General features: G+C 42.4%; 1 protein-coding gene across 3 annotated transcripts in view; it reads right to left on the bottom strand.

Annotated features, from left to right (window-relative positions):
* Nucleotides 1-24,814, bottom strand: part of GRIA1 (glutamate ionotropic receptor AMPA type subunit 1) — a 321,543-nt gene that overhangs the window by 100,610 nt on the left and 196,119 nt on the right. For all 3 annotated transcript variants that reach the window (XM_031666559.1, XM_021939888.2, XM_031666558.1), the window contains exons 9-11: nucleotides 13,291-13,401; nucleotides 12,374-12,580; nucleotides 3,217-3,587 (exon numbers count right to left, since the gene is read on the bottom strand). In XM_031666559.1, the coding sequence (XP_031522419.1) occupies nucleotides 3,217-3,587; nucleotides 12,374-12,580; nucleotides 13,291-13,401 (689 nt within the window). The remainder of the gene's footprint in view (nucleotides 1-3,216; nucleotides 3,588-12,373; nucleotides 12,581-13,290; nucleotides 13,402-24,814) is intronic.

Here is a 24,814-nt window from a genome sequence, read left to right as displayed (position 1 = left end):
TCTACTATAGCACCCAGAGTGTCTAACACAGTACTGTGCATATCAGAAGGTCATGAAACTTACTGACTTCATCAGGAAATATATAAACAACAATGACAACAAAAGTTTCTATTGATGTTTTTCATTGTCTGCTTAGTCTATAACTTTGATCACTGTCTTAGCATCCTTGTCTTTTTGTCTGGGTCAAGGTAAGATGAAGTACATGTCTCTTCCCTTCTACATATATTTCCAAGAAACATTTTGATACATTCTCACTCTCAAGGGAGATTTTACAGGCTCCTAAACTCTGGATTAACCTTTTTATCAAGGCTGGCTTGATTAAAAAGTCCATCTCAAGTGGATCAAAGTTCTAACTTACTCTGGCAGTTCACCCTTGTGTCTGTCCGACCTTTCAGCCAAAGTCAACAACCCTTCCTCCCAGTTCCTATGAGAAGGAGCCTTAGGAATCCAGATATTGCTGGTCTCTGGAGTAAACCACTGGCTATTTCTGCTTTGTTAATGGACTTATCAAGAAGAAGGTATTAGGCTTTCAAATCAGTGTGAGCCGTGGTGGCATTGTTTCTTCCAGTGAAGTTTAGACAAAATCCAATTAAAAAAATCAATAACATAATAAAAAAAAAAGCATCCAGTTGTTGCACTTCCTGTGTGAAGGCTGGGTACTGTGTTACAGGTTCTATACATACTTTTAAACTTTCCAATGACGTTTGAGGTAGGAACTGTTATTTCCATTTTATTAATGAAAAAGAGGCATAGAGTGGAATTGTTTTATTAAAATCAGGGAGGAGGGAGGCTGGGTATGTTGTTCAGTTTCCTCTTCACTCCGTGTCAACTCCTATGATACCCTACTGGAACCCTCAAAAGTCCAGAAAGCATAGCTTGAAAATCCTCTTGCAGCCAGAGGTCACAAACTCAAACACCCTCTGGGACCAGCTGAATAACACAGGAACAAAGAAGGTCAGGTTGGGGCTGGGGTGAACCTTGAATGCGTGGACCTGTTCAAGAGGACAGCTACCACTCAATTTTGGACAATCATTGCCAAATTCTGTACAGATTAAACAAAAACATGTCTGACAGAAGATTCAGTTTATGGACCACAAAATTGAAACCCCTGGAGGAATAGTGGGGAGAAAGAAAACACACCCTGAGATCACAGCATAAAGGGGCTGTGAAAAGATGAGATGCTCACTGATGAAGGAAATAAAGGAGAAAAAACAAGTTCATGGGTCTTTTCTGACACCTGTATGTTGTGATGGCCCTACATTATACTGACTAGTTAGGAATTGTTTCTTCCCACTGTTTATCCACGGGCCTGATTTATTTTTAAGCAAGCCCTTCCCCTGCTTGGTTCTCTCTACTCTTCACCATGTGTTTGCCAGTATTGGCCAAGCAGCCAGTCTCACACCTCCTCTCCCACGCACCCCCCCACCCCCCACTGTCTTCTTATTTAAAGAAAAACAAGATTATAATGAACGATGAGACTTTCTAAGTTATACAGCAGGCAAAATAAGTCCTGAGGGAAGCTTGTTAGAAAGAATTTACTCCATTGCCGCTTAGGGATATTGGTCCTCATTGACACTGAAATGCAAAACGTAGATGGGTGGTAAAGATGCCTCCAGGACGTGTCTGTGAGACCTTGGTATTATGCACTTATGCCTCCAGATCTATCCATGGAGGCCAAATTCTGAGTCATGACTCCCTGTAGGCTTTTGAAATTTGGTAATCTAAGAGAGTGCCTACTGGAAAAAGAGTTCATAGACATTAAGCAACTGTAAAAAGAAATAGAGTCAGTGTTTATTTATCAGGCAAATTGGTGGGGTCTTGTGGCATGCACATCCAGAATGTAGTCAAAAGAACAGGAGGTCAGTAAATGTGGGACTTGGTCTAGACTGGCAGCTTTCCTACTTTTTACCCCACTCTCTCCTGTCCACCCTTTCTCTTTTCTTAGCTTCAGTAACTTTTTTTTCCAAAATAAATTGTGTTCACAAGTCCAATATATAAAACAGACAAAAATGGAGCTATTCTGATTCCATACTGGGGGCTAAAATCCCACTGATTTGGTTACCTGAGTGCTTTCAATGCGATATCTGAGGCACCACTGAGAAATTCCATTTTCTTTTTCTTTCTTTCTTTTTTTTTTTAAGACGGAGTCTCACTCTGTCACCCAGGCTGGAGTACAGTGGCACGATCTTGGCTTACTGCAACCTCTGCCTCCTGGGTTCAGGTGATCCTCTCACCTCAATCTCCTGAAGTAGCTGGGATTACAGGCACTTGCCACCACACCTGGCTAATTTTATTTTTATTTTTATTTTTATATTTTGTATTTTTAGTAGAGACAGGATTTCACCATGTTGGCCAGGCTAGTCTCAAACTCCTGATCTCAAGTGATCCACCTGCCTCGGCTTCCCAAAGTGCTGGGATTACAGGCATGAGCCACCACGCCTGGCCTGAAATTCCATTTTTTAATCACAAGAAACAAATTTACATCATCACTGGAACTAGATTATTTCCAGAGTCTTACTCAGAACCAAAGAAAAGAAGAACGTTTTTCTCGTGAAGATGAAGACGCCAACATCTACTAGGGTGAGGTGACTTTCCGAGGGTCACATAAAGGGCCCACGTGCTAGAACCAGTGCTAGAACTTACTCATAGTCCAGTGCTCTTCCCACCATGCAGAAGTAGTAAAGGACAGCGTTCTGAATCTCAGCTCACTTGCCTACTAACTATGTAACACTGGCAAGATAGTCAACATTTCTGTGGTTCCTCATTTGTAAAAAGAGACATGATGGGAGTACCACCTTATGTTCGTGTAACGACTTAATGAGATAAGGCATGCACGGGACTCAGAACCTTGCTTGGCATTTGGTAGGTGCTTCATAAGTGTTAGTTGTACCACACATTGCTTCCTTCTTTCCTCTGTACCTTTCAGCTACAATGCATCAGTCATAATTATGCCTATTAACCTTGACAGAGCACATCAACCATACAGCAGACAGAGATGGCCCAGCCACAGGATGATCCAGATAATCCACAGCATACAATGGACAGTTGACTGTAAAGAATAGTTGAAAAACCGAATACAGTGGAGTCTGACATAATTCATCTCATTACTTTCCAGTATTTTTTTAAAAAAACAAACCAACAAAAACAAACAAACAAACAAACAAACAAAAACAAAACCATAGCATTAGGCAAAGGGATTGAGAAGAGTTGACTGACCTGGGAGAAATGTCACATCCTTGCTGCATGAAGGCTCCCAGAGAGAACCACAAACTGTTGAATATCCCAAACTCATTGGACTGGTCACTGGTTGTCTGGTCCCGTCCTTCCTCAAACTCTTCACTGTGCCATTCATAGGGACTGAAGCGGCTGACCAGGAAGAGGACGACACTCACTCCAATGTAGGCAAAAACAATGCACATCCAAATCTCATAAGCCAAAGGATCAAGGAAGGAGAAGACGCCCGGCTTGGATTTCTGTGGTTTTTTAATCATGATGGAGATCCCCAAACTCATAAATGGTTTGGAGAAATCTATAACTTCTTCCCGGACCAAAGTGATAGTTAAGGGAGCCACAGCCACATCTGCTCTCTGAAAAAAAAAAAAAAAATGCAGGTGAGCTCAGCAGCCCTTTTCATTCTCTCGTTTGTCTTCTCATTGTGACTATTCTTTTGTGTCTTAAAGGATATGAGAGTGGGAAAGAATCTTTGAAGTCCAACCCCTCCTACTCTATAAAATATTTTTGATGAGTGGATGGTCAGTTCAATATCTTACAAGAGATTTTCTAATTATTTGACAGTTCTGAATGTTAGGGACATCTTCCTCATACTACAAGAAGGAAGCTGTTGTGATATCTGCTGTTTTTGCTTGCTCAGCAGCTCCCCTTACTTTCTCTGGCAGGGGAACCATTCTTGCCCCACTCTCGGTCCTACAGGTTGGAATGAGGCTGATCCCTCTGGCTACATGGGGAAGCAGGTGACCCAGGTCCCAGTCAATCCATGTACCCCACTCCCCTGGCCAGAATCATCCATTCAGAGATGACATAGGATTCAAATGGGTTTACTGAGAACTAGTCCTAAGAGATTTAGAGGATGACCTCTGATGTCATAATTTGGGCCACTGTAAATTCAGGGCTTACCCTGGATTCCCTAGGAACCTGTGTCAATACATCCCTCTGTATTGACACAGAGGAATCCAAGAACATGAGCCAATGCTTCAGTTTGCCTAAGCCAGTTTGAATTGGGTTTCTTTTTCCTGCAACCAAGATAGTCCTGACTAAAGGCAAATTTAACTAAATAGACATTTATTGAACACTTACTATGTGCAATCTCCAGACTGAAAGTTGTAGGTAGACTATGGTCCTCACCCTCAGGAAATTACAAATTAGTAGGAGACATAGAAACACACAAACAATTTTCCAGTCTACAAGGTGAAAGGGGTATGTGTTATCCAAGATATACAGAGTACTACCAGAGACCAGGGAGGGATTCATTCTGGCTGCGGAGATAAGGGACTGCATCTTGGAAGAGGTGGCATATAAAGTAGGCATTGAAAGAGGTGTAGGATTTTGACAGGTTGCTCTAGCATGGAACAGCATTCCAGGAGGAGGGAACCATGGGAATAATAGCCTGTGATGAAAAGGTAAAGTAGTATTGCAGTCATTTTCTTCTTCAGGAAGAAGTCTAAGAAATACATATATAACACAGTTTTTAAATTTCAAATCCAGCATGCAGATAAACATAAAAAGGTTGCAAGAAATATTCATCCAAACTCCAAAGGCTGGAACAATTTGGAGGGCTCAGAAGAAGACAGGAAAATGTGGGAAAGTTTGGAACTTCCTAAAGACTTGTTGAATGGCTTTGCCGAAAATGCTGAGAGCAATATGGACAATAAAGTCTAGGCTGAGGTGGTCTCAGATGGAGAGGAAGAACTTATTGGGAACTGGAGCAAAGTTGACACTTGTTATGTTTTAGCAAAGAGACTGGCAGCATTTTGCCCCTTCCCTAGAGATTTGCAGAACTTTGAACTTCAGAGAGATGATTTAGGATTCTGGTGGAAGAAATTTCTAAGCAGTAAAGCATTCAAGAGGTAACTTGGGTGCTGTTAAAGGCAGCTGTTAAAGGCTGTTAAAGTTTTATAAGGGAAGCTGAGCGTAAAAGTTTGGAAAATTTGCAGCCTGACAATGTGATAGAAAAGAAAAACCCATTTTCTAAGGAGAAATTGAAGCGGCTGAATAAATTTGCATAAGTAATGAGGAGCCGAATGTTAATCCCCAACACAATGGGGAAAATGTCTCCAGAGCATGTCAGAGGTCTTCACAGCAGCCCCTCCCATCACAGGCCCAAAGACCTAGGAGAAAATTGTTTTGTGGGCCAGGCCCAGGGACCCTGTGCTGTGTGCAGCCTAAGGACTTGGTGCCGTGTGTCCCAGCCACTCCATCCATGACTAAAAGGTGGCAAGGTACAGCTTGGGTTGTTGCTTCAGAAGGTGGTAGCCCCAAGCCTTGGCAGCTTCCATGAGGCATTGAGCCTGTGGGCACACAGAAGTCATGAACTGTGGTTTGATAACCTCTGCCTAGATCTCAGAAGATGTATGGAAACGCCTGGATGCCCAGGCAAAAGTCTACTGCAGGGGTGGGGGCTCATGGAGAACCTCTGCTAGAGCAGTGCAGAAGAGAAATGTGGGGTTGAAGCCCCCACACAGTGTCCCTACTTGGGCACCTCCTTAGTGGAGCTGTGAGAAGAGGGCCACTACACTCCAGACCCCAGAATGGTAGATCCACTGACAACTTGCACTGTGAGCCTGGAAAAGCCACAGACACTCAACACTAGCCTAGGAAAGCAGCCAGGAGGGAGGCTGTACCCTGCAAAGCCACAGGGGCATAGCTGCCCAAGACCATGGGAACCCACCCCTTGCATCAGCGTGACCTGGATGTGAAATGTGGAGTCAAAGGAGATCATTTTTGAGCTTTAAGATTTGACTGTCCCATTGGATTTCAGACTGGCATGGGGCCTGTAGCCCCTTTGTTTTGTCCAATGTCTCCCATTTAGAATGGCTGTATCTATCCAATGCCTGTACCCCCATTGTATCTAGAAAGTAACTAACTTGCTTTTTTTTCAGATTTTATTTTATTTATTTACTTATTATTATTTTTAGACAGAGTCTCACTCTGTTGCCCAGACTGGAGTGCAGTGGCACCATCATGGCTCACTGCAACTTCTACCTCCCGGGTTCAAGCAATTCTCCTGCCTCAGCCTCCGAGTAACTGGGACCACAGGCTTGCACCACCATGCCTGGATAATTTCTGTATTTTTAGCAGAGATGAGGTTTCACCATGTTGGCCAGGCTGGTCTTGGACTCCTGACCTAAAGTGATGCGGTCACCTTGGCCTCCCAAAGTGCTGGGATTGTAGGTGTGAACCACTGTGCCTGGCCAACTAACTTGCTTTTGATTTTACAGGCTCATAGGTGGAGGCGACTTGCCTTGTCTTAGATGAGACTTTGGACTGTGGACTTTTGAATTAATGTTGAAATGAGTTAAGCCTTTGGGGGGCTGTTGGGAAGGTATGATAGGTTTTGAAATGTGAGGACATGAGATTTGGGAGGGGCCAGGAGCAGAATGATATGGTTTGCTGTGTCCCATATCATGTGTGAGGGACCCAGTGGGAGGTAATTGAATCGTTGGGGCAGGTCTTTCCCAAGCTGTTCTCATGATAGTAAGTCTCACGAGATCTGATGTTTATTATAAGGGAGAATTTTCCTGCACAAGCTCTCTCTTTGCCTGCTGCCATCCACGTAAGATGTGACTTGCTCTTCCTTGCCTTTCACCATGATTGCAAGCCATGTAGAACTATAAGTCCAATTAAACCTTTTCTTTTGTAAAAAAACAAAACAAAACAAAACAAAAAAACTAAAACAAACAAACAAACAAAAAGAAATGTTCATCCTTAGGCACCCAGCACATGGAATCACCAACCATGCCTTGCTCTCCTGTCTTTCCTACCTCTCTCCAATGGCAGAAGCACTGGCATCTACTCAATAGAAATCCACTGCTGCTGTTGGCCTGAGATCAAGAGATCCTGGAAACCTAAGAGGATTTCCAAGGACAGATGCCATGGCATTCATTTCTGAGACGAGAGACATGCTATGCAGGTCTGTTCAAGGCAAATGTCTTTCTCTTATGCTGTACAACAGTCCAGATGTGAAGCTGGTGACAGATGCTGTGCAGATCAGGGCCCTACCCACTCACCAGCTGGCTGTTGCTTAGAGATTTCCTCTGGTTACTTTCATTGTCTGGGATTATTGAGAAGGTGCTTTAAGTGGAATAGAAATCCTGGCTTCAGGATGAATTAAGTTCTCACTTGTAGAAAGAAACTTGCCATTAATCAACTTGAAGTCGGATGTAAATTTCACAGTAATTCTGTTTTTTCCTCCAATACCTACTGCATAAATCTTGATAATTTTTACAAACACAAGACACTGTAAGGGAGAAGGTATTTATTTTTGTTTGTAAACCAACAGAAAAAGAATGAGGGAGAAAACTAATGGAAATGACTTGGAGGAATTGACCACAGCTTATCCAGAAGGGAGGTGGATGAAGACCAGCTCTGAAAGGGGTAAATGATATTGCAAGGATTTGTTGGATGCTTCCTAATGTGATTTAATAAGAGTTCATAGACTGGAAATCATTGATCTATATTGCCTTTTTTTTTGGGACAGGGTCTTGCCTTGATGCCCAGGCTGGAGTGCAGTGGTGTGATCTTGGCTCTGCAACCTCTATCTCCTGGGTTCAAGCAATGCCCATGCCTCAGCCTCCTGAGTAGTTGGGATTACAGGAATGTGCCATGATGCCCAGTTAACTTTTTTGTATTTTTAGTAGAGGTTTCGCCATGTTGGCCAGGCTGGTCTCAAACTCCTGGCCTCAAGTGATCTGCCCACCTCGGCCTCCCAAAGTGCTGGGATTACAGGTGTGAGCCGCCACACTCGTCCTGTTCCATACTGTCCTAAAGCTTAGTTCATTTTGTAGTTCAAAAATGTGTTCAATAGAACATTATTTCTGGAAGGATGGTTAATAACATGAAAATAACATAAAAATAAACATGTTTGGGGCAGGACTTCCCAGAACGTTTACATGACCACAACGCACTGAGAATTTCCAAGAGGGGTAAGTAGAATGTGGCATTTCCAGAACTATTTGGTCATGGGTCATTCATCTTCCTAAGTATCAAGAGGTACCCATGTATGCAGGATAAACACATACTGGGAGATGGTAAGTTCAACTACTTCATTTTACAGATAAGAAACTCATATCTAGGGAGGGAAGGTTGTTTGTGCAAAGCAGTAGTATTTTAGCTTGGTTAATATCAACTGAGAGGCCTCAGAAGTTGATTTCCACCACCAATAACTGAGGTTCTCACTGGAGCTTCGCTGGGTAGTGGAGGTCACAGTGGATTTCAGACCGGGCTGCTCTTCTCTACAACTCGCTGATTCTGTTGCCTCAAATGAAACAGTTGTCTTTTTGGATGCCAATTTCCTCATTTTAAAAACAGGCATAATAATTCTTGTTTTACCAATTTCACAGTCTTGTTTTGTGAGGGTCAAGATAATTCCAAATACATGAGAGTACTGTGAAGGGTGAGCACTTAAAATTACTTTCTTAAACTGACATCTTGCGACAATGGTTCTCAAACTTGAGAGTACAGTAGAGTCACCAGGAGGGCTTTTAAAGACACACACGCCAGAGTTTCTAGATTCAGTGGGCCTGGGGTGAGATGTGAGAATCTGCATTTCTAATAGGTTCCCAGGTGATGCTAATGCTGTTGGTCCAGAGACCACACCTCTAGAATCACTGACCTAGCAGATCCCAAAACAAAATATGTGATGTCTGGAAACTATCCTGGGAAAACAGCATACAGTTTTCATGTGGTAGAAAAAAGCATAAAGTGAATAAAACTATCAGAAATGGAGATCTGCTCTGAGCCAGGCACTGCATAGATGAATATTCCCCATCACAGCCTGTGGTGAAGAATTCATGCTCCTTGTTTCACAGGGGTGGCCCCAGAGAAGTCATGTGGCCAGCAAGTTGGCAGAGTTGGAACTCAAATCCAGGTGTCTGTCTGCAAAGCTCACTCTCTGCTTCACCAAGACAAAGGACAGACAGGAAAGACAGCTGTGAAGGAGGCACCAAGATATACCATGTGAGGAGCAGAAACTTCATTTACAGCATATGGCATCTGCAAATGCAGACATTTGCTGTTCTCTCAGTTAATATTGGCTTTACCACCTAGCATTTGGATGGTGTGATTTCTACAGAGGCAGTATGTCCCAGTGTGGAGTACAAAAGCCAGAGCTGCATGTTCTGACTCTGCTTTCACTCGCTGTGTTTCCTTTGCCAAATTATCTAACATAGAGGGCCTCAGTGTCCTCATCTATAAAATGTAAACAGTAATCTTACCCACCTCATGGAGCCGATATGCAGAGTAAATGAAAGAATGTGAGTCAAGTATTCAGCATAGCACCTGGCACACGCCACATGATGAAATGTGACTACTATCATTGTTGACGAGAACAAGAGGGAGCAAAAGGAAGATAAGAGAGACCCTGATTGACTTAGTTATTTAGAAAGCCACAGAAAGAATAAATTTGGAGGCCTTCAGATGAATTTTTCCTGATCTCTGGTGGTTGGTGGTTGAGAGATGCTTCTCCAAATCACTCAGTTCTTCCCCAAGGGAACAGAAAAGGAAAGCCAAACTAAAAAGAAGGGCTGAACATCTGATTGGGGCCATCACAGAGTCTTCAGAACACAGTTTTTTTTTTTTTTCTCTTTTGAGACAGAGTCTTGCTTTGTCACCCAGGCTGGAGTGCAGTGGCGCGATCTCGGCTCACTGCAAGCTCTGCCTCCCAGGTTCACGCCATTCTCCTGCCTCAGCCTCCTGAGTAGCTGGGACTACAGACACCTGCCACCATGTCCAGCTAATTTTTTGTATTTTTAGTAGAGACGGGGTTTCATTGTGTTAGCCAGGATGGTCTTGATCTCCTGACCTTCTGATCCTCCCACCTGACCTTGCGGCCTCCCAAAGTGCTGGGATTACAGGCGTGAGCCACCACACCCAGCCAGAACACATTTTTTACTTGGCAGAGGAACAGGCCTGATAAAGAGGAGGCTACTGGGGCAGGGCTGGCTGCTGAGGCACCCACAGGTAACTCCAGCTGGCCTGAGCCCTGCTGTGCCAGTGACTCACCACCGGCTGTGTTGGCTACTGGGGGTGATCCTGGCATTGTTCTGCCCACACTGCAGACTTTTAACCAAGCAAACCACATTACATGAGGTGAAGGTGAAGATAAATGCTAGAGAAGGTGAAAAGTGCACAGCAGTTGCCATGGGGATGACCTTAAGAGCTTGTTGGGAGTTCCCATGGAAACCAGCCTCTAGATGCAGCATGTACCATCCAGTTCTCTACCTTTTGTCCATGGAGCTTCCCAAAGTGAGAGGCGGTAAAGGGAATAAGAAAGGGGAGAAGCACATCCCATTCCCCAACTCAATAACCACCTTCACATGTCATCTCGAAAGCCACCTCCCTGAGGAAGATTTCCTTTATTCCATCTTTTTCTTCTTTGAATTCCCTTTGTATGTCTCTCATGGCCATCATGGCTCCTCTTGCCCTGATATGAAACAAGAAGATTTATCATCCTCCTCAGTGGCTGCTTGTCCTTATGAGCACTTAACATTGACCTGGGGCTTGCCATATGCTTTAGTTTCTGTGAGTGAAGCCGTGGTGGTCCCTTCCCTGCACAAGGCAGCTGGAGGCCTCTTCCATTGCCTTTTGTTGTCTCTCTACTCAAATACCTTTGTGATCTCCCAATGCCTACTGAATCATCCACACTCTTCCTCTTGTTATTTTTTACTCAAATGTATCCCTGACTGCTCTTCAACCCAAGTCCTCAACAAAAGCCATGCATTTTCTCATTCTCCTCTAACACCTTACTTATTTCCACCACCATCCTATTGTTTATATTTTTAAAATTCCTGGGCTTCTTTTCTCTCGTTTGTTTATTATTATTATTTTTGAGACAGAGTTTTGCTCTTGTTGCCCAGGCTGGAGTGCAATGGCATGGTCTTGGCTCACTGCAACCTCTGCCTCCTGGGTTCGAGTGAATCTCCTACCTCAGCCTCCCAAGTAGCTGGGATTACAGGCGCCTGCCACCACACCCAGCTAATTTTTGTATTTTTAGTAGAGATGGGGTTTCACCATGTTTGCCAAGCTAGTCTCAAACTCCTGACCTCAGGTGATCCGCCTGCCTTGGCCTCTCAAAGTGCTGGGATTACAGGCATGAGCCGCATTGCCTGGTCTCTCTGTCTGTTTAAATATGGTCATTTTTCAAGTTTCACATCCCCACTGAGGGCTAGACAAACTCTAGTTAGCCCTTAGCTGAGCCACACAATGTAGACTGCTTATTCTATACTACCTTTTACTATTTTCTCACATTGTCTTTTCTACCCCATAAAATGTTAAAAGATGGGGTCTTTTCTACCTCATAAAGTGTTAAGCAAAAGATCAAATCTTTTGCTTCTCAATAATTCCCTAAATGCTTAAAACAGTGTGGGGCATTCAGCAGCTTTTCAAAACTGCTGTAATTTTTTGAAGACTTTGTAGCAATTGTGCATGGAGTTATTTCAAGTGTGATGAGCATTATAAAGATAAAATAGATCTACCCCTGTTACACAGATAACCATTATATAAGGCAGAGTAAGCCATTAAAAAAACTCAGCAACTAAATTCTATAGGGGAAGGCGAGAACAATTAAAAGGGACATTCATACCTATTATGAGAAGAAAGAAACAACACCCTGAAAAAAGTACTATTTGATACAGGGTTTTGAAGGAGTGGGATCTTAGGGATGGAGAATGGAAGGGAGCACTCTAGGGAACAGAGTAAGTGAGGGACAATTTGACTGAATTGGAAATTTCATGAGAGGGCAGGAAACTAGAGAGGCAAGTGACTAGAAAGTTAGGTTGGATCCAGATGCATTTAATACCAGAGAATAAACTGATACTGAGAGAGCCACAAGTGACTTTTTGTAGGCAACTCAGCAGTCTGCCTCAAGAAAATTGATCTTGGAGCTATGCTGTCCCCTGTGTTGGACAACAATAAACTGAAGTCACAAGACTCTGAGTGGGATTGAGGGAGCTGGGACCGGTAACCTGAACAAAGAGTGTCTTAAGAAATTGGATTTTGGGTGACTCATCTGTTCAGCAGCAACAACACTCAATTACAGGGTTTCATAGACATCTGTGGGCAGGGCCACCCAACCACCAAATGATTTCCTGTCAAACCCTCTGCCTCCGCCCTCTAATTTCCTGCCATGCGGTGAACTTACTCCATAGACCAGCTCTCCCACCATGCCATTCCAGGCCTTCGTGTCAGGGTCTCGGGCTCCGTATTTTCCATCACTGACGATCTCCAGACGGTAGGAGTAGCCCACGTGCTTGGCAATCTCTGCCGCCAGCTCTACACAGTAGCCCTCGTAACGGTCATTGCCCTCAAACTGATTGGCGTTCTTCTTGAGCATCACATAAGGATCTTCCTAGAAGAGAAATGGGGAGATAGGAGAATGTGGGTTATGGGTTCACCTATGGGTAGGGAGGACTTTGTCATGGCATAATATCACGTTTGGTTAACACTGGGGAAGGCTCTCTAGCCCCTCAATCGACTTCCTAAATGTCTTCACTCCTTAGCCCATTACAAGCTTCTAGGGTTAAGGAAGTAAACTTTGTTAAAATAAGAATGTTTCATCACTGAGATATGGCATACAGCTTTTCAAATTATGTTCCATGAGATTTTCTATTTTTCAGAAATACCTCTGGGGTCATCTTGAAGGGGAAATAGACCCTAAACAGACTCCAGGTTTCTCATGACCAGTCACCAAAAATTACAGCATCTTCACTTATAACTACTTTATGTATTGGACTTTCTTTGAAAAGGGCTTCTATTGAGGGAGGATGGATGAAAACCAGAACAATTTAGTGTCACCCTCATGTTTTTAAATATGGGAAAGCTGGCTCAAGAGAAGGTAAGTAACTTACCCAATGGTGCAAAGGATGAGAGAGTGAAACTATGAGATACAAAATGAAAACTCAGAGCCTCTCACTTTCAGGGCATTCCCTTTTCAACTTGCTGCTTTTATCTATTACACAGTTTGGCAAGAAGAAAGGCTAGCTTACAGTCCTGGTGGAAAAACCCTGTGCTGGCCTAGCTTGAATCCCAGGTAACCTTGATGAAGGACTGAGTACTCACTAGGATTGTTGTGACGATGTATGTTCTGTTCTGAACACTTGAATTATCGCCCCCAGCTTGGGCGTCGGTGGCTGCAGGGACAAACTTATCATCTTCATTCCAGTAACCGATCTGTTAATGAGAAGAAGGTGGAGATGTCAGGTAGGCCAGCCTCCTCTGAACTGGCCTGCTCTGGATCATCTAGTCAATACTAGAGACAGGAAAGTAAGGAGCTCATGAAGAATTGGACACACTGAGCTCTAAAATATTGGTAAACAGAAACAATAAGAAGCACAATGCTTTTATTATTTATTGGTAAACAGAAACAATAAGAAGCACAGGTGCCCCCAATTTTGCCCCCAGGGAAAATCCCCAAAATAATTGGTTCAGTTTGGAAATTGCCCCCTCCGAGGGATAAGGGCTTAACTGTTTACACAGCCATACTGCTTTGTACAATGCAAGCCAGGACCATGGGATTTAATTCCCTGCAGTTGTTCACAGGGCCAAACCCCTCTTTCCCCCATGTCTACTAATCCTGCCCTTCAGTGAGCTCATTCTGAACTATAGTTGGAATCATATAATTTAAACATTACATTATTTTACTTTATTTTTAGGTTAACAGTATTTTTCCATCTAGATTTAACTTCCTAGGATGGTTGTTTATCCTTTATTTTTAAAAATTTCTTCTGTCTCCAAGTATAGACTATTATAATAGTATAGAGGAGTGCCTAAAAATTATGGTTGACAATATTGATTTTTCAAATTTGAGTAGGTTATTTATACTAATTCATTTTCCAAGGTCTTTCAACAAACATTAATTGAATTGCTATTGTGTGTAAGGCTCTGAGCTAAAACATTAATGTTGCCTGTGGTGAGGCAGGGTTGATGAGATGCAAAGAAGTCTGAGAGATAGGCCTCACTCTGAGAACGCCTCTGGTCTACCATGGGAAGACATGACATGACCGCAGAAGTGACAAGTGAGTGGGCCTAAGGAGTTCAGAGAAGCAAAAGCCAAGTGTGGGATCTTATGCAGGGAAAAATGCAACAGGAGGAATCAGGGCTTACGATCATGAGAGATGAATGGTCTGGACCAAAACCTTTCAGGTTAGGGAGAATATGAGCCAAGATATGAAGACAGGAATCTGACCAGATGTTTAAGTTCTGTGGGTCCTGGGTGGAAGATGGAGTTAGCTCAAAAGGGCAGTAGGTATCTGGGTATAGGTAGCAGATGGTTTTGAAGGCCAGGCTAAGCAGTGTAGACTACACCTCTAGCCAACAGGGGGTCATTGAAGGTTTGGAAACAGCAGAATGACATGACTAATACACACACCCACACACACCCACACACCCTAAAGCTATGCCTCCTATACTTGTCTCTCTTTATCTCTGTCTCTAAACTCTATTTGCTTTAGACAATTGTGCTTTGTTTTGTGATCATTTTACTGGCTCTAGATACAAAGGAAAAAAGGAAAGAGAACTAGAAGTGCAACGCAGAAGGATGAACAGGTCTATCAACAGCCAGAACTCAGCGTAGACTCACAAAAACTGAGGCGCTTGCCAAATGGTCAGCTGAAATGTCATCTTCACCTTGATGTCCTTCCCAGTTCCTTCAGTTGGAAATAGTTTTTCCTGTAATCTTGCAGCCATTAACAACAATAATTGCCAGCACTGATGATGCTCTTGCTATGTGAGAGGCTAAGTGTTCAACAGTTTTCATGCCATTTTGCCTGGCTTGTGGGAGTATGTTAATTTGCCCAAGGTGAAGCAGCTGCAAAGTGGTTGAGCTTGTCCTAGAACCCTGACAATCACTCTGCAGAGGCTGCGTTTAGCCACTATGCTGTTCTTCCTAAGAAGGAACTGGGCTCTGGACTTGAAATCATATTAGTTATCATTTATTGAATGCTTGCATTTCAGGGACTTTTTAAAGTGCTTTTTATGCTTTAACTCCTTTCATCCTCACAAAACCTGCAAAGTGGGTAGTTAATTATCTTTTCAATTTTAAGTATGCAGAAAGTGAGATGTGGAAAGTGAAATAAATTTCCCAAGGCCACGGTGTAGCTGTGGAGCCAGGATCTGAGCCAGGGAGACCAACTCCAGGGCCGTGCCCCCCACATGCCAGTGAGCTACCAAACAACCCTAAGTGCCTTGTGTACATTCCCATTAGAGCCCTGGGTCTAGCTGTTTGTGTGTCTGTCCCCATCTCTCCATGGTGCTATGAGCTTCTCATGGACAAGACTGAAATAAATATACTTGTTCCAGGGTTCCTGTCTTAGTCCAGCACATCTTTTTCCCAGAGAAGCAGCTCAGGAAATGTTTGTAGAGAGAATGAATGCATCTAGACAGCAGTGACCCAGCATGCACACGGTGCACCCTATCGATGCTGAGATAGTTCAGAGGTCTGACGGGGAGCATGTCTCTGAGGATACCACGTGGAGGTTTACCCTCAGTGCAGGCATGTGTATGATGTTCCCCGTGAGGGATGCTGTTAGTCAGTGTGGAAGGAGACATTGCTCTCTAATGACAGAAGAACCAGAAACCCATGTTTCTAGAATATCAGAACTGGAAGGCGACTGAAGAATTATTTTGTCCAACTTTTTCCTTTTTCACAGGGAGAAGCAGAGGCCCAGAGATTTGCTCAAGACAGTCTCAGTTCCCTCACTTTTGCAAGGACCGTGTTCTAGGGAACCCTAAGAGACTTGTGGGGCCCTTCACCACTCATGGAAGGTGGTGAGGGGCAGTGAAGAGGAGGGAGCTCTGGCTTCCTCATCCTTGCTCCAATGGTCAGCTCTGCTTTTTATCTATTTCACCTATTGGGATTCCCCTCGAGAGTTGCCTTTTACAAGGAGCCTTCTGGCTGAATAATAGATGTTTAAAAGCACTCTTGTAGTATATTATGATGTAAGGTTTTCTGCTTTTTTGGGTATTGTTTTGTTTTTTAAATATCCACAGTACTTTTATAACATCTTTACACTATGCAAATAGTGCAGGCAGGCTTTTCTCTGCTTTACAGATGGGAAAACTTAGGCTTAGGGAGATTAAATTATCTAACAAAATAATAGGTTATATAGTAGATTAGTGGCAGGACATAGAATCCAGGTCTCGTGGACCTCAAAGGTAAGATTATTTAATAAAATCAATACAAACCTGGGAAAATATCTGTCAAATATGATTTATCCCCCTATAGATGGTGCTAAGGTTTTTGTTTGTCTGTTTGTTTTCTTTTCCCTTTCTCCTCCTTCTTGTTCATTTTCTTCCCTCTCATCCATCCTTTCTCCCTTCCTCCATTCTGTCCTTCCTTCTTTCCTTCCTCTCTTTCTTCTTCCTTCTTCACAATTAGTCCACAGGTTTAAATATTCCTACTCAAACTGCACAACCATCAGTAGAAAGGAAGTTGCTTCCTTTGACATGCAACTAATTCCTCTAACAGCCACTGAGTGTTAAGATGTATTATTTTAAAAAGGAGGGAGCCCAGTGGTGAAGATATTGCTGTCTGGCCTCAGGCCAGACCTGGTTTAAAAGCTAGGCTTTCCTAATTACCAACTGTCAGCTTGAGCAAGTTACCTGACCTCTGTAGTCCTCAGTCCCTGATCTGTAGAGTCGATATAACAATAGTACCTGCCTCATGGGCTGCTGTGAGAACTACATTAGTTAAAGCATGTAAAACAATTAGCATAGTGCACGGTTCATATTGTCAGTAAGCTAAAAAATGATATTCATTAGGGTAATGCCTAGTTGAAGGTTAACAGGTTTCTATACTACAAGACATTTCTGTTTTCAATTTGCTATTGAACATTATCTGCGAAAGAAGCATGCATTATACAGCATCTTGAAATTCACTTGACAATATAACCCTTCTTTACATATAGAATGTTCAGGGTAAGTGGTTCAAAAATTATAAAACACTGATGTAAAATCCCAAGGTTTTCATACAAGATAAGAAAAAAAAGCAAGATGAATCTGTGTAAGCCAGATGTATATGGCTTAGAAAGATATTTTAAATTTTAAGGATAGTGGTCCTTCAAAGCTAGCACTACTTATTAATTATAGCACTACTGTTAAATTGGGATCTCTAAAACAGTATTGTATAACTTGGCTTATATGCTAGGTACTTTCATATCAAAAGCTAGTAGAATAGTTAGAAGTTGTAAACAAACTATTTTATTTCTAACTCTTTTGTAGGGAGATAAAACATAATATTGCCAGGGTCAGTGGGCTGAGTGATGCTCAGCCTCATGCCTATGCCTCGTGTAAGCTAGTAGACTCAGAAATCTGGTTCCACAGTTTGATGAAAAGAAAGCTGGCAAAGATTTTTGAAGAGACATTGCACTTTGGAGATAAGAGCACATTTTCCTTTCTTTGGGAAATGGTTGGATTATCATACAGCACTTTGATTCTCTACTGAGGATATGCAGGAACTTTGATTCTATCTAAAAGTAAATCAGTTAGTAGTTGGTAAAGATTGGGGCCCACCAGTCAGGAGAGGATTTAAACAATTCTGACAGTGAGAGGGCTTCTCCTGGGGCCAGTTATAATTTTTGATCTCCTTGTTTTCCATCTACCTCTAAAGATTCTTTGAATGTAAAAATGAATCTAGATGATAGATCAGATTTTTTAAGTAGATAAAGTCTTAAAAGGAGATGATCATAGAACTGAAAATTCAATTGATCTACATTGCACAGTCATCAAATCAAATTCAGAAATTGGTATCTCCAGGCTGCCTCTGAAACCACAGCCCCTCACCTCAAAAAATAAGATCCTTTAGAATCAATTTTTAAAGACTAAGTTGTCTATTGTGGTCAAGATAATTAGCTGACTCCCAAGCATTCTTATTTTCCTTCCATGGTGTAGAGATGTTGGTGGAAAGTGGCTACCTAGCCAGCAATGACATTTCCCAGCTTGTTTTACCTCTGGTTGAGCAAGTAACCGGGTTCTGGCCAATGGAATACAACAGAAGTGATGTGCATCTCTTCTAGGCTGATGCCCCAAAAATCTCCAGCAGAGTTACCATTTTCTTTCATTCCTATCTGTTAGCTGGATGTTGAAATCCAGAAAGACCCAAGTAGACAGTGGAGGGGCCATGAGCCTGAGTCTTAGCCAGAACCCTCAGCCAAAAAAGTGGTCACCGAGTGAACAACAACAACAACGAAAGCGTCTTTTGCATTAAACAGCTGAGATTTCAGAGTGTATCTGTTACAGCACCTAGGATTATCTAAATTAACACACTTAAAAGATTCGAAGTAAATAAGTTTATATGTAACTTTATCTGAGTTCTGTTTGAGGTGTTATTTTATTAAATTTGCAGGCATTTTTCCCCCTTGCTTATTGGCAGATCTTTTGAAGCATGGGCTAGCGTAGTGTGCTCTCTGATTGCCCAGATACATTTGATAAGCTGCCCCGTCATATAATAAACAACCTTTTATTTATATGTGCTTATTCTGTGTCAGTATATTCTAGGCACTGTGAATATAATAAAAATACAAATATGGTCCTTGCTTTTAGAGAGCTGGCATTTTAGAACATTTAGGAGGCACAGGAGTAAGAAGAGAATACATATCCAGACCAGGGGTTGACAGACTTTATCCTAAAGGGCCAGAAAGTAGATATCTTTGGTTTTGTGGATCATACAGTCTGTGTTGACACTACTTATCTCTGTTGTTGTCACGCAGAGGCAGATATAGAACATATATAAACCAATGAGCATAGTTATATTCCAGAAAAACTTTATGGACACTGAAATTTTAATCTCTCATAATTTTTACATGTCACAGAATAGTCTTCTTTTGATTTATTACAACCATTTAAAAATGTAAATGTAACCATTAGCTCATGGGCGGTACAAAAATAGGTGTTGGGATGAATTTGGCCAGTAGGCAGAAGTTTGCCAACCTCAATCTAGATCAATCAACCAACAAAAATATATCAGAAGGAATAAGCACCATGAAAAGTACAAATAAAAAGGAAACTGTGACTGTGTGCTGGGCGAGAGTGACTTTAAAAATGCTTGGTCAAGGATGTCCTTTCCAAGGTGGCTTCACTTGGACTGAGACCTGAATGACAAGGAGGCACACAGTACATGAAACTATAGTGATGGAAAATGCCGGGTAAAGGAATAGTGTATGCAAGTGACTTGAGGCAAGTGTGAGGTTGTGCTCAAGGAATGCAAAGATACCAGTGTAACTGCAGAGAAATGAGCTAGAGAAAGAGGAGCGAGAGCTCATGCCACAGGGAAGAAGCATTGAGTGCTGTGAGGGCCATGCTCTATATTTACTGGCAACAGAAAGAGGTAAAAGTTTTAAGGAATGGAGCCATATAACCTGATATATATTTGAAAATTATTGTCCTAGCTCTTGTGGTGGAAAAGTAGCCTTGTAGAGGGATAAGAACATAGCAGGACTCGTGACTGGTAAAGAGGCTACTGCATGGTGTGTGGAAGGTGGCCTGGGCTCCGGGCTCAGCAGTAGAAATGGAGAGAAGTGGTGGGGTTGAGGCTATATCTGAGATGCTACATCTATATCTGATGCTATAACATGATTCAGTATGGTCAAAACTGGGTAACAAGGATTTAAAGCAAAATTACCAAAAAGCATATGGAATGGGAAGCTATAAATTCTTTGGGACTTTAGAAGATTACTTTTGATATCAGCAGGACTTTGTGTCCCTTTAGTCTTGTTTCCTGCCCAGTCTTTTCATTCTAGTTATACACAGGGTCAGAAGTGGGGATAACAAACTTGGGGCAGGGCAGGGCCACTCAAATCAAATTGAAATGAGAAGTAGGTGCCTTCACCCAGTCTAAAAATTGCTATAGGAACAATGGTGATGGGAAAAGATGGTTAAATCATCAATACCAGTTCCCCGATGAAAAATGTAAGAAAATTTTCCCTAAACTTCTCCACTGGGCAGTCATTTATCAGAGTTTGTGACTGGATTTTGACAAGATATTTTATTCAGATAGAGACCCTGAATCAGTACCCTATAGTGAAGTGGTATCCCTGAGTGGGATTTCCTAAGGATCCCGTTTTAGTACAGCAAGTACCCATCCTGGTATCTGAAGCCCCTAAACTTTATGATGAATGGATGCTTAGAACACACACATTTCAGTGGGATGTCAAATTGTATCCAGGTACCTAGATGGTGTATTGGCACATGGGTGAACAGGAAATAGGCCTGAAGATCAGGAGAGTTTCTCTGAGGCCCCAAATCTGGAAAAAACAGTTCCTTTTTATTATACACAATCAGGTAAGGCCATGTAATGCTCACTGAAACCAGTACAACTAGGTCACCCTTGAAAATCAGAGAAATTACTTTGTTAGGAGGCTGATTGAGCAAAAAGCTTGAAGCCACAGATGTGAGGAATTGATTTTCCGAAAGGCAGATCCCCCATAAACAAAGGATGTTTAAGCCCACATTCTAAGAAAGGATTTGGCCGTTGGAAGTAAGTTTAAAAACAGCCCCGGGATCTGAAAACTAAAGCACATCATTTGCTCTTGGATTTTAAGGTACTCTGTTATTTCTCTTTGCTGATTTATCCATTCCACAGGCTTACACAGCCTGACTCGCCCAAATGCAATGCTGATATAAAATCCCTGTGGCCTATAGAAGGGAGTTTAAAACTGCAAACAAGCAAACAAATGTGGGCTGAATGTCCACTACATGCCAGGTGCTACTTTTCTGAATCCCTTACTACAAGCAGTGGGGTAACAGGCATTGTCTTATTCAATCCTGACAACGATCCTGGGAGGCAAAAGAGTTTTTATCACCCTTTTAGAGATGATGTAATGACGTTCAGAGAGGCTAAATAATTTGTTCAAGGTCATGTGCCTAGTAAAGACTAAAGCAGAGACTTAAAATCCTGGTCTCTCTGCCTCTAAAGCCCAAGCTCTTAGCCATTCTGTCAGTGTTTCTTTTTTGTATATTATATTTATTATATTATATTATATTATATTTCTTTTACTTCCATCTTCTTTCCTTGGTAGTTGCCAGTGATTCTTATCAAACCCTTTAGAGCACCAACCAGAAAATCTGCAGGTTGGAGAGGAGGATTCAAGAAAGTGCAGATTCCTAGGCTTCATCTGTGTTCTCCAGAAGCAGAGTATCCAGGGGCCGGGACCCAGGAATCTGCATTTTAAATAAGGCCTCCCAGTAATTCTTCTATTTGCTGAGGCTTGAGAACCATTAATCTTGCTACAGTGCCTCCACTTCTGAGAAGTTCTTGATGAAGAGCAAGTCTTGAAGAGATAAAAAGTCTCCCAACAGTCTCTGGGCAATAGTTAGGGTCAACTCAAAGGGCTGGGACCTCTGGTTCTGGGAGTAACAACCAGGGAATTTCATACCAAAGGACAGTTTGTCAACTGATGAAGGCCCCAATGGAAACTCTACTTTCACAGAGGAAGCCAAAGTCCAGCCAGGGGAGGAGCAATGTGAGTAGGGAGAGGATGGTAAAAATGCAGCAGATGGCACTGATACCCAAGGTGTCAGATTTGAGAGGCATTAGGGTTCGTACAGCCCAATGTCTCTCATTTATTTTAGAGACCCAGAGAGACTATGAGACATGCTGAAGGCCACACAGCTGGATGATGGCAAAAATGGGGTAGAAGTCTCTGGCTTCTATTCTTACTTGTTGCACCCTCACTATATCCCCAATATATCCAGTGACCACTAATGTGTAGAAAATAATCTGGCTATATTTTAAGCTAATCCACTACTCCAGAGTTGGGGAAAACAGTTCAACATCCATATTTTAATTATGGCAAACACGTAACTACTCACATACAATGTAGAAATGCCAATTTGTTCTATCCAGGAAACAGTAATATTTTTTTTCCCTTGAGGTCAAAAGGCCGTTCTGAGGATTGTGAGGAACAGCCCAGGTCTACGGTCAACACTTTTCTATCTAGGAGCAATAGGCTTGCCTGCTCCGGCCTTACACAAAAATGCTACAATATCTATGTTTCCATTTTCAAGGCAGGGGGTGACACCATCAGTTCTCAGAATCTGAAAGAAAGGGACTGGGGACAGTGACTCATGCCTGTAATCTCAGCACTTTGGGAGGCCGAGGTGGGAGGATCACTTGAGCCCAGGAGTTTGAGGTTATAGTGAGCTATGATCGTACCACTGCACTTCAGCCTGGGCGACAGAGTGAGATCCTGCCTCAAAAAAGAAAGAAAGAAAGAAAGAAAAAAGCCTGGGCACGGTGGCTCATGCCTGTAATCCCAGCACTTTGAGAGGCTGAGATGAGTGGATCACATGGTCAGGAGTTCGAGACCAGTCTGGCCAATGTGGTGAAACCCCATCTCTACCCAAAATACAAAAATTAGCTGGGTGTGGTGGCAGGTGCCTGTAATCCCAACTACTCAGGAGGCTGAAGCAGGAGAATCGCTTGAATCCGGGAGGTGGAGGTTGCAGTGAGCTGAGAACACGCCATTGCACTCCCGTCTGAGCAACACAGCAAGACTCTGTCTCAATAAATAAATAAATAAATAAATCTGAAAGGAAGATGGCTTTGGGGAGGTGGTCACATATTTAATGTCCCTTCCAGAGGCAGTACTCTTAATAGCAGCTGCTAAATACCTTGAAATAAATAAGCCACCTCAGTGTTCTCCAGATTTCAGCCATGTGCTACCTGTTCAACATTTACCATAGCTGTTAATACCACTAACATAGGTAACATTCACTGAACAGTGATCAGGTACTAATGCAGACATGATCTGTGCCCATTTTACAGATGTGAAAATTGAGGGTTATAAGACCTAAGTGATCTAGCAAATGTCTTCTCAAGCAGCAGAAATCAGAAGAGCAGGGGACAACATAAATGAACTCAGACTTGGACTATTTCTGGATAAGTGTCATTCTCAAGGGTTTTTGAGCCCAGAAAGAGTGTTCGTGTACAATCAGCATGCAAAAAGTTTGCTGAAAAGTGGATACGTTCCCAGTGGCTACATTCATAGCCAAATAGTGTGCCCTTATTTGGTACCTGCTGTAAGTTAAGGCAGGTTACTGTAGCTGATTCCTGAAGGAGGAAATCTCCCAGTCAGAGACGGGAGATGGGCTCTGGAAGGCTGTGGTTAGTGAGAAGATGTGATGATAGAAGAAGCGTCAGAGAGATGTAACATTGCTGGTTTTGAATATGGAGAAAGCTCCATAACACGGGAGCCAAGGAATATAGGTGGTCTTTAAGAAGCTAGAAAAGGCAAATAAACAAATTCAACTCTGGAGCCTCCAGGAAGAAACACAGTCTTGCCAACACTTTGATTTTAGTACAGTGAAACTCAAGGCAGACTTCTGATCTACAGAATTGTGAGACGATAAATCTGTGTTGTTTTAAGTCACTGTTTGTGGTAATTTATTACGGCAGCAATAGACAACTAACAGCCGTAATGAATAAGATGAGTTAAGATTGGCTATGAGGTAGTAGATGCTGTTCTAGACACAAGAGCAGAGAAGACGAGTTTAAGGGAGGTGAGGATGGAGAGTGTACAAAGAGAACTTTAAAGTAGAACTTTCTGCAGTGATGGGAATGTTCTACATCTGTGCTGCCTGATGTGGTAGCCACTAGCCACATGTGGCTACTGAGCACTTGACATGTAGATAGGACAACTGAGGAACTGACTTTTAAATTGTAATTTATTTAAAATTCAACTTAAATAGCCACATACGGAGAGTGGCAAGGGTATCTGACAGCACAGGCATAGAGAGCATTAAGTCTGAGAGATTAAGACCCAACTTTCAATGGGCCAGGCCCAGTACTTAGAACTTCTGCACACTCTTAGGTCATTTAATCCTCTCAGTGACCCTATGAGGTTGGCATGGTTAAGGTGATCACCACTTACCGGATAAGAGAATTAAGGAACAAAGAGTTCAAATAAATTATCTGGAATCCCAGACTAGTAAGTGGTGAAGCCAGGATTCAGTGTTGAGGATTCCAGAGCCAGCATTCTGATCCATGGCACCCTACCAGCTCTATGCCATTCTGTACAATGCCTCCCAGTCATGCTATGCCACCAAAAGGAATTAGAAATGTGATGAAGACCATAAGCAGATAAGTAGAGGCTTCTATGAGGCATAACAAGAAAGGCCAGAGAAGGCTTCCCTGGGGAATGACATTTACTTTGAATGTGGAAGGCTGAGTAGGGATTGGCAGGCAAGAGGAGGGAGAGGGTAGAGGACGTCCCAGGCAGAGGAAACATGTATGAAGGCTCAATGATAAGAAAGAACATGGTGTATTCAGGGAGATGAAAGACAAACAGAATGACTGGAGTGGAGAGATGAAGGAAGTACCAAGGGTTAAGTTTGAAGAAATTGGCAGAGGCCTGGGCACATAGGTTCTGGTAGAATTCGAAATGTCATTCCAAGGATTTGAATGCTATTCTAAGAATTTTCATAGGCAAACATATCATACATTATACAAATATGTAAACATATGTATTTTCACCCTTACTTTTGTATAAATAATAGAATGGATATGACCAAGTATCGATTAGGAAAAGATGGTCCACCTTATCAATAATCATCATTCTCAAGTTATTGGTTTGGAATCCCTCAGGAATAG

This window comes from Papio anubis, chromosome 5 (assembly GCF_008728515.1).
Source record: "Papio anubis isolate 15944 chromosome 5, Panubis1.0, whole genome shotgun sequence".
In the NCBI taxonomy this organism is placed as follows: Eukaryota; Metazoa; Chordata; class Mammalia; order Primates; family Cercopithecidae; genus Papio; species Papio anubis.
Note: the sequence above shows the minus strand (reverse complement) of the source record. Positions and strands in the feature narration are given on the sequence as shown.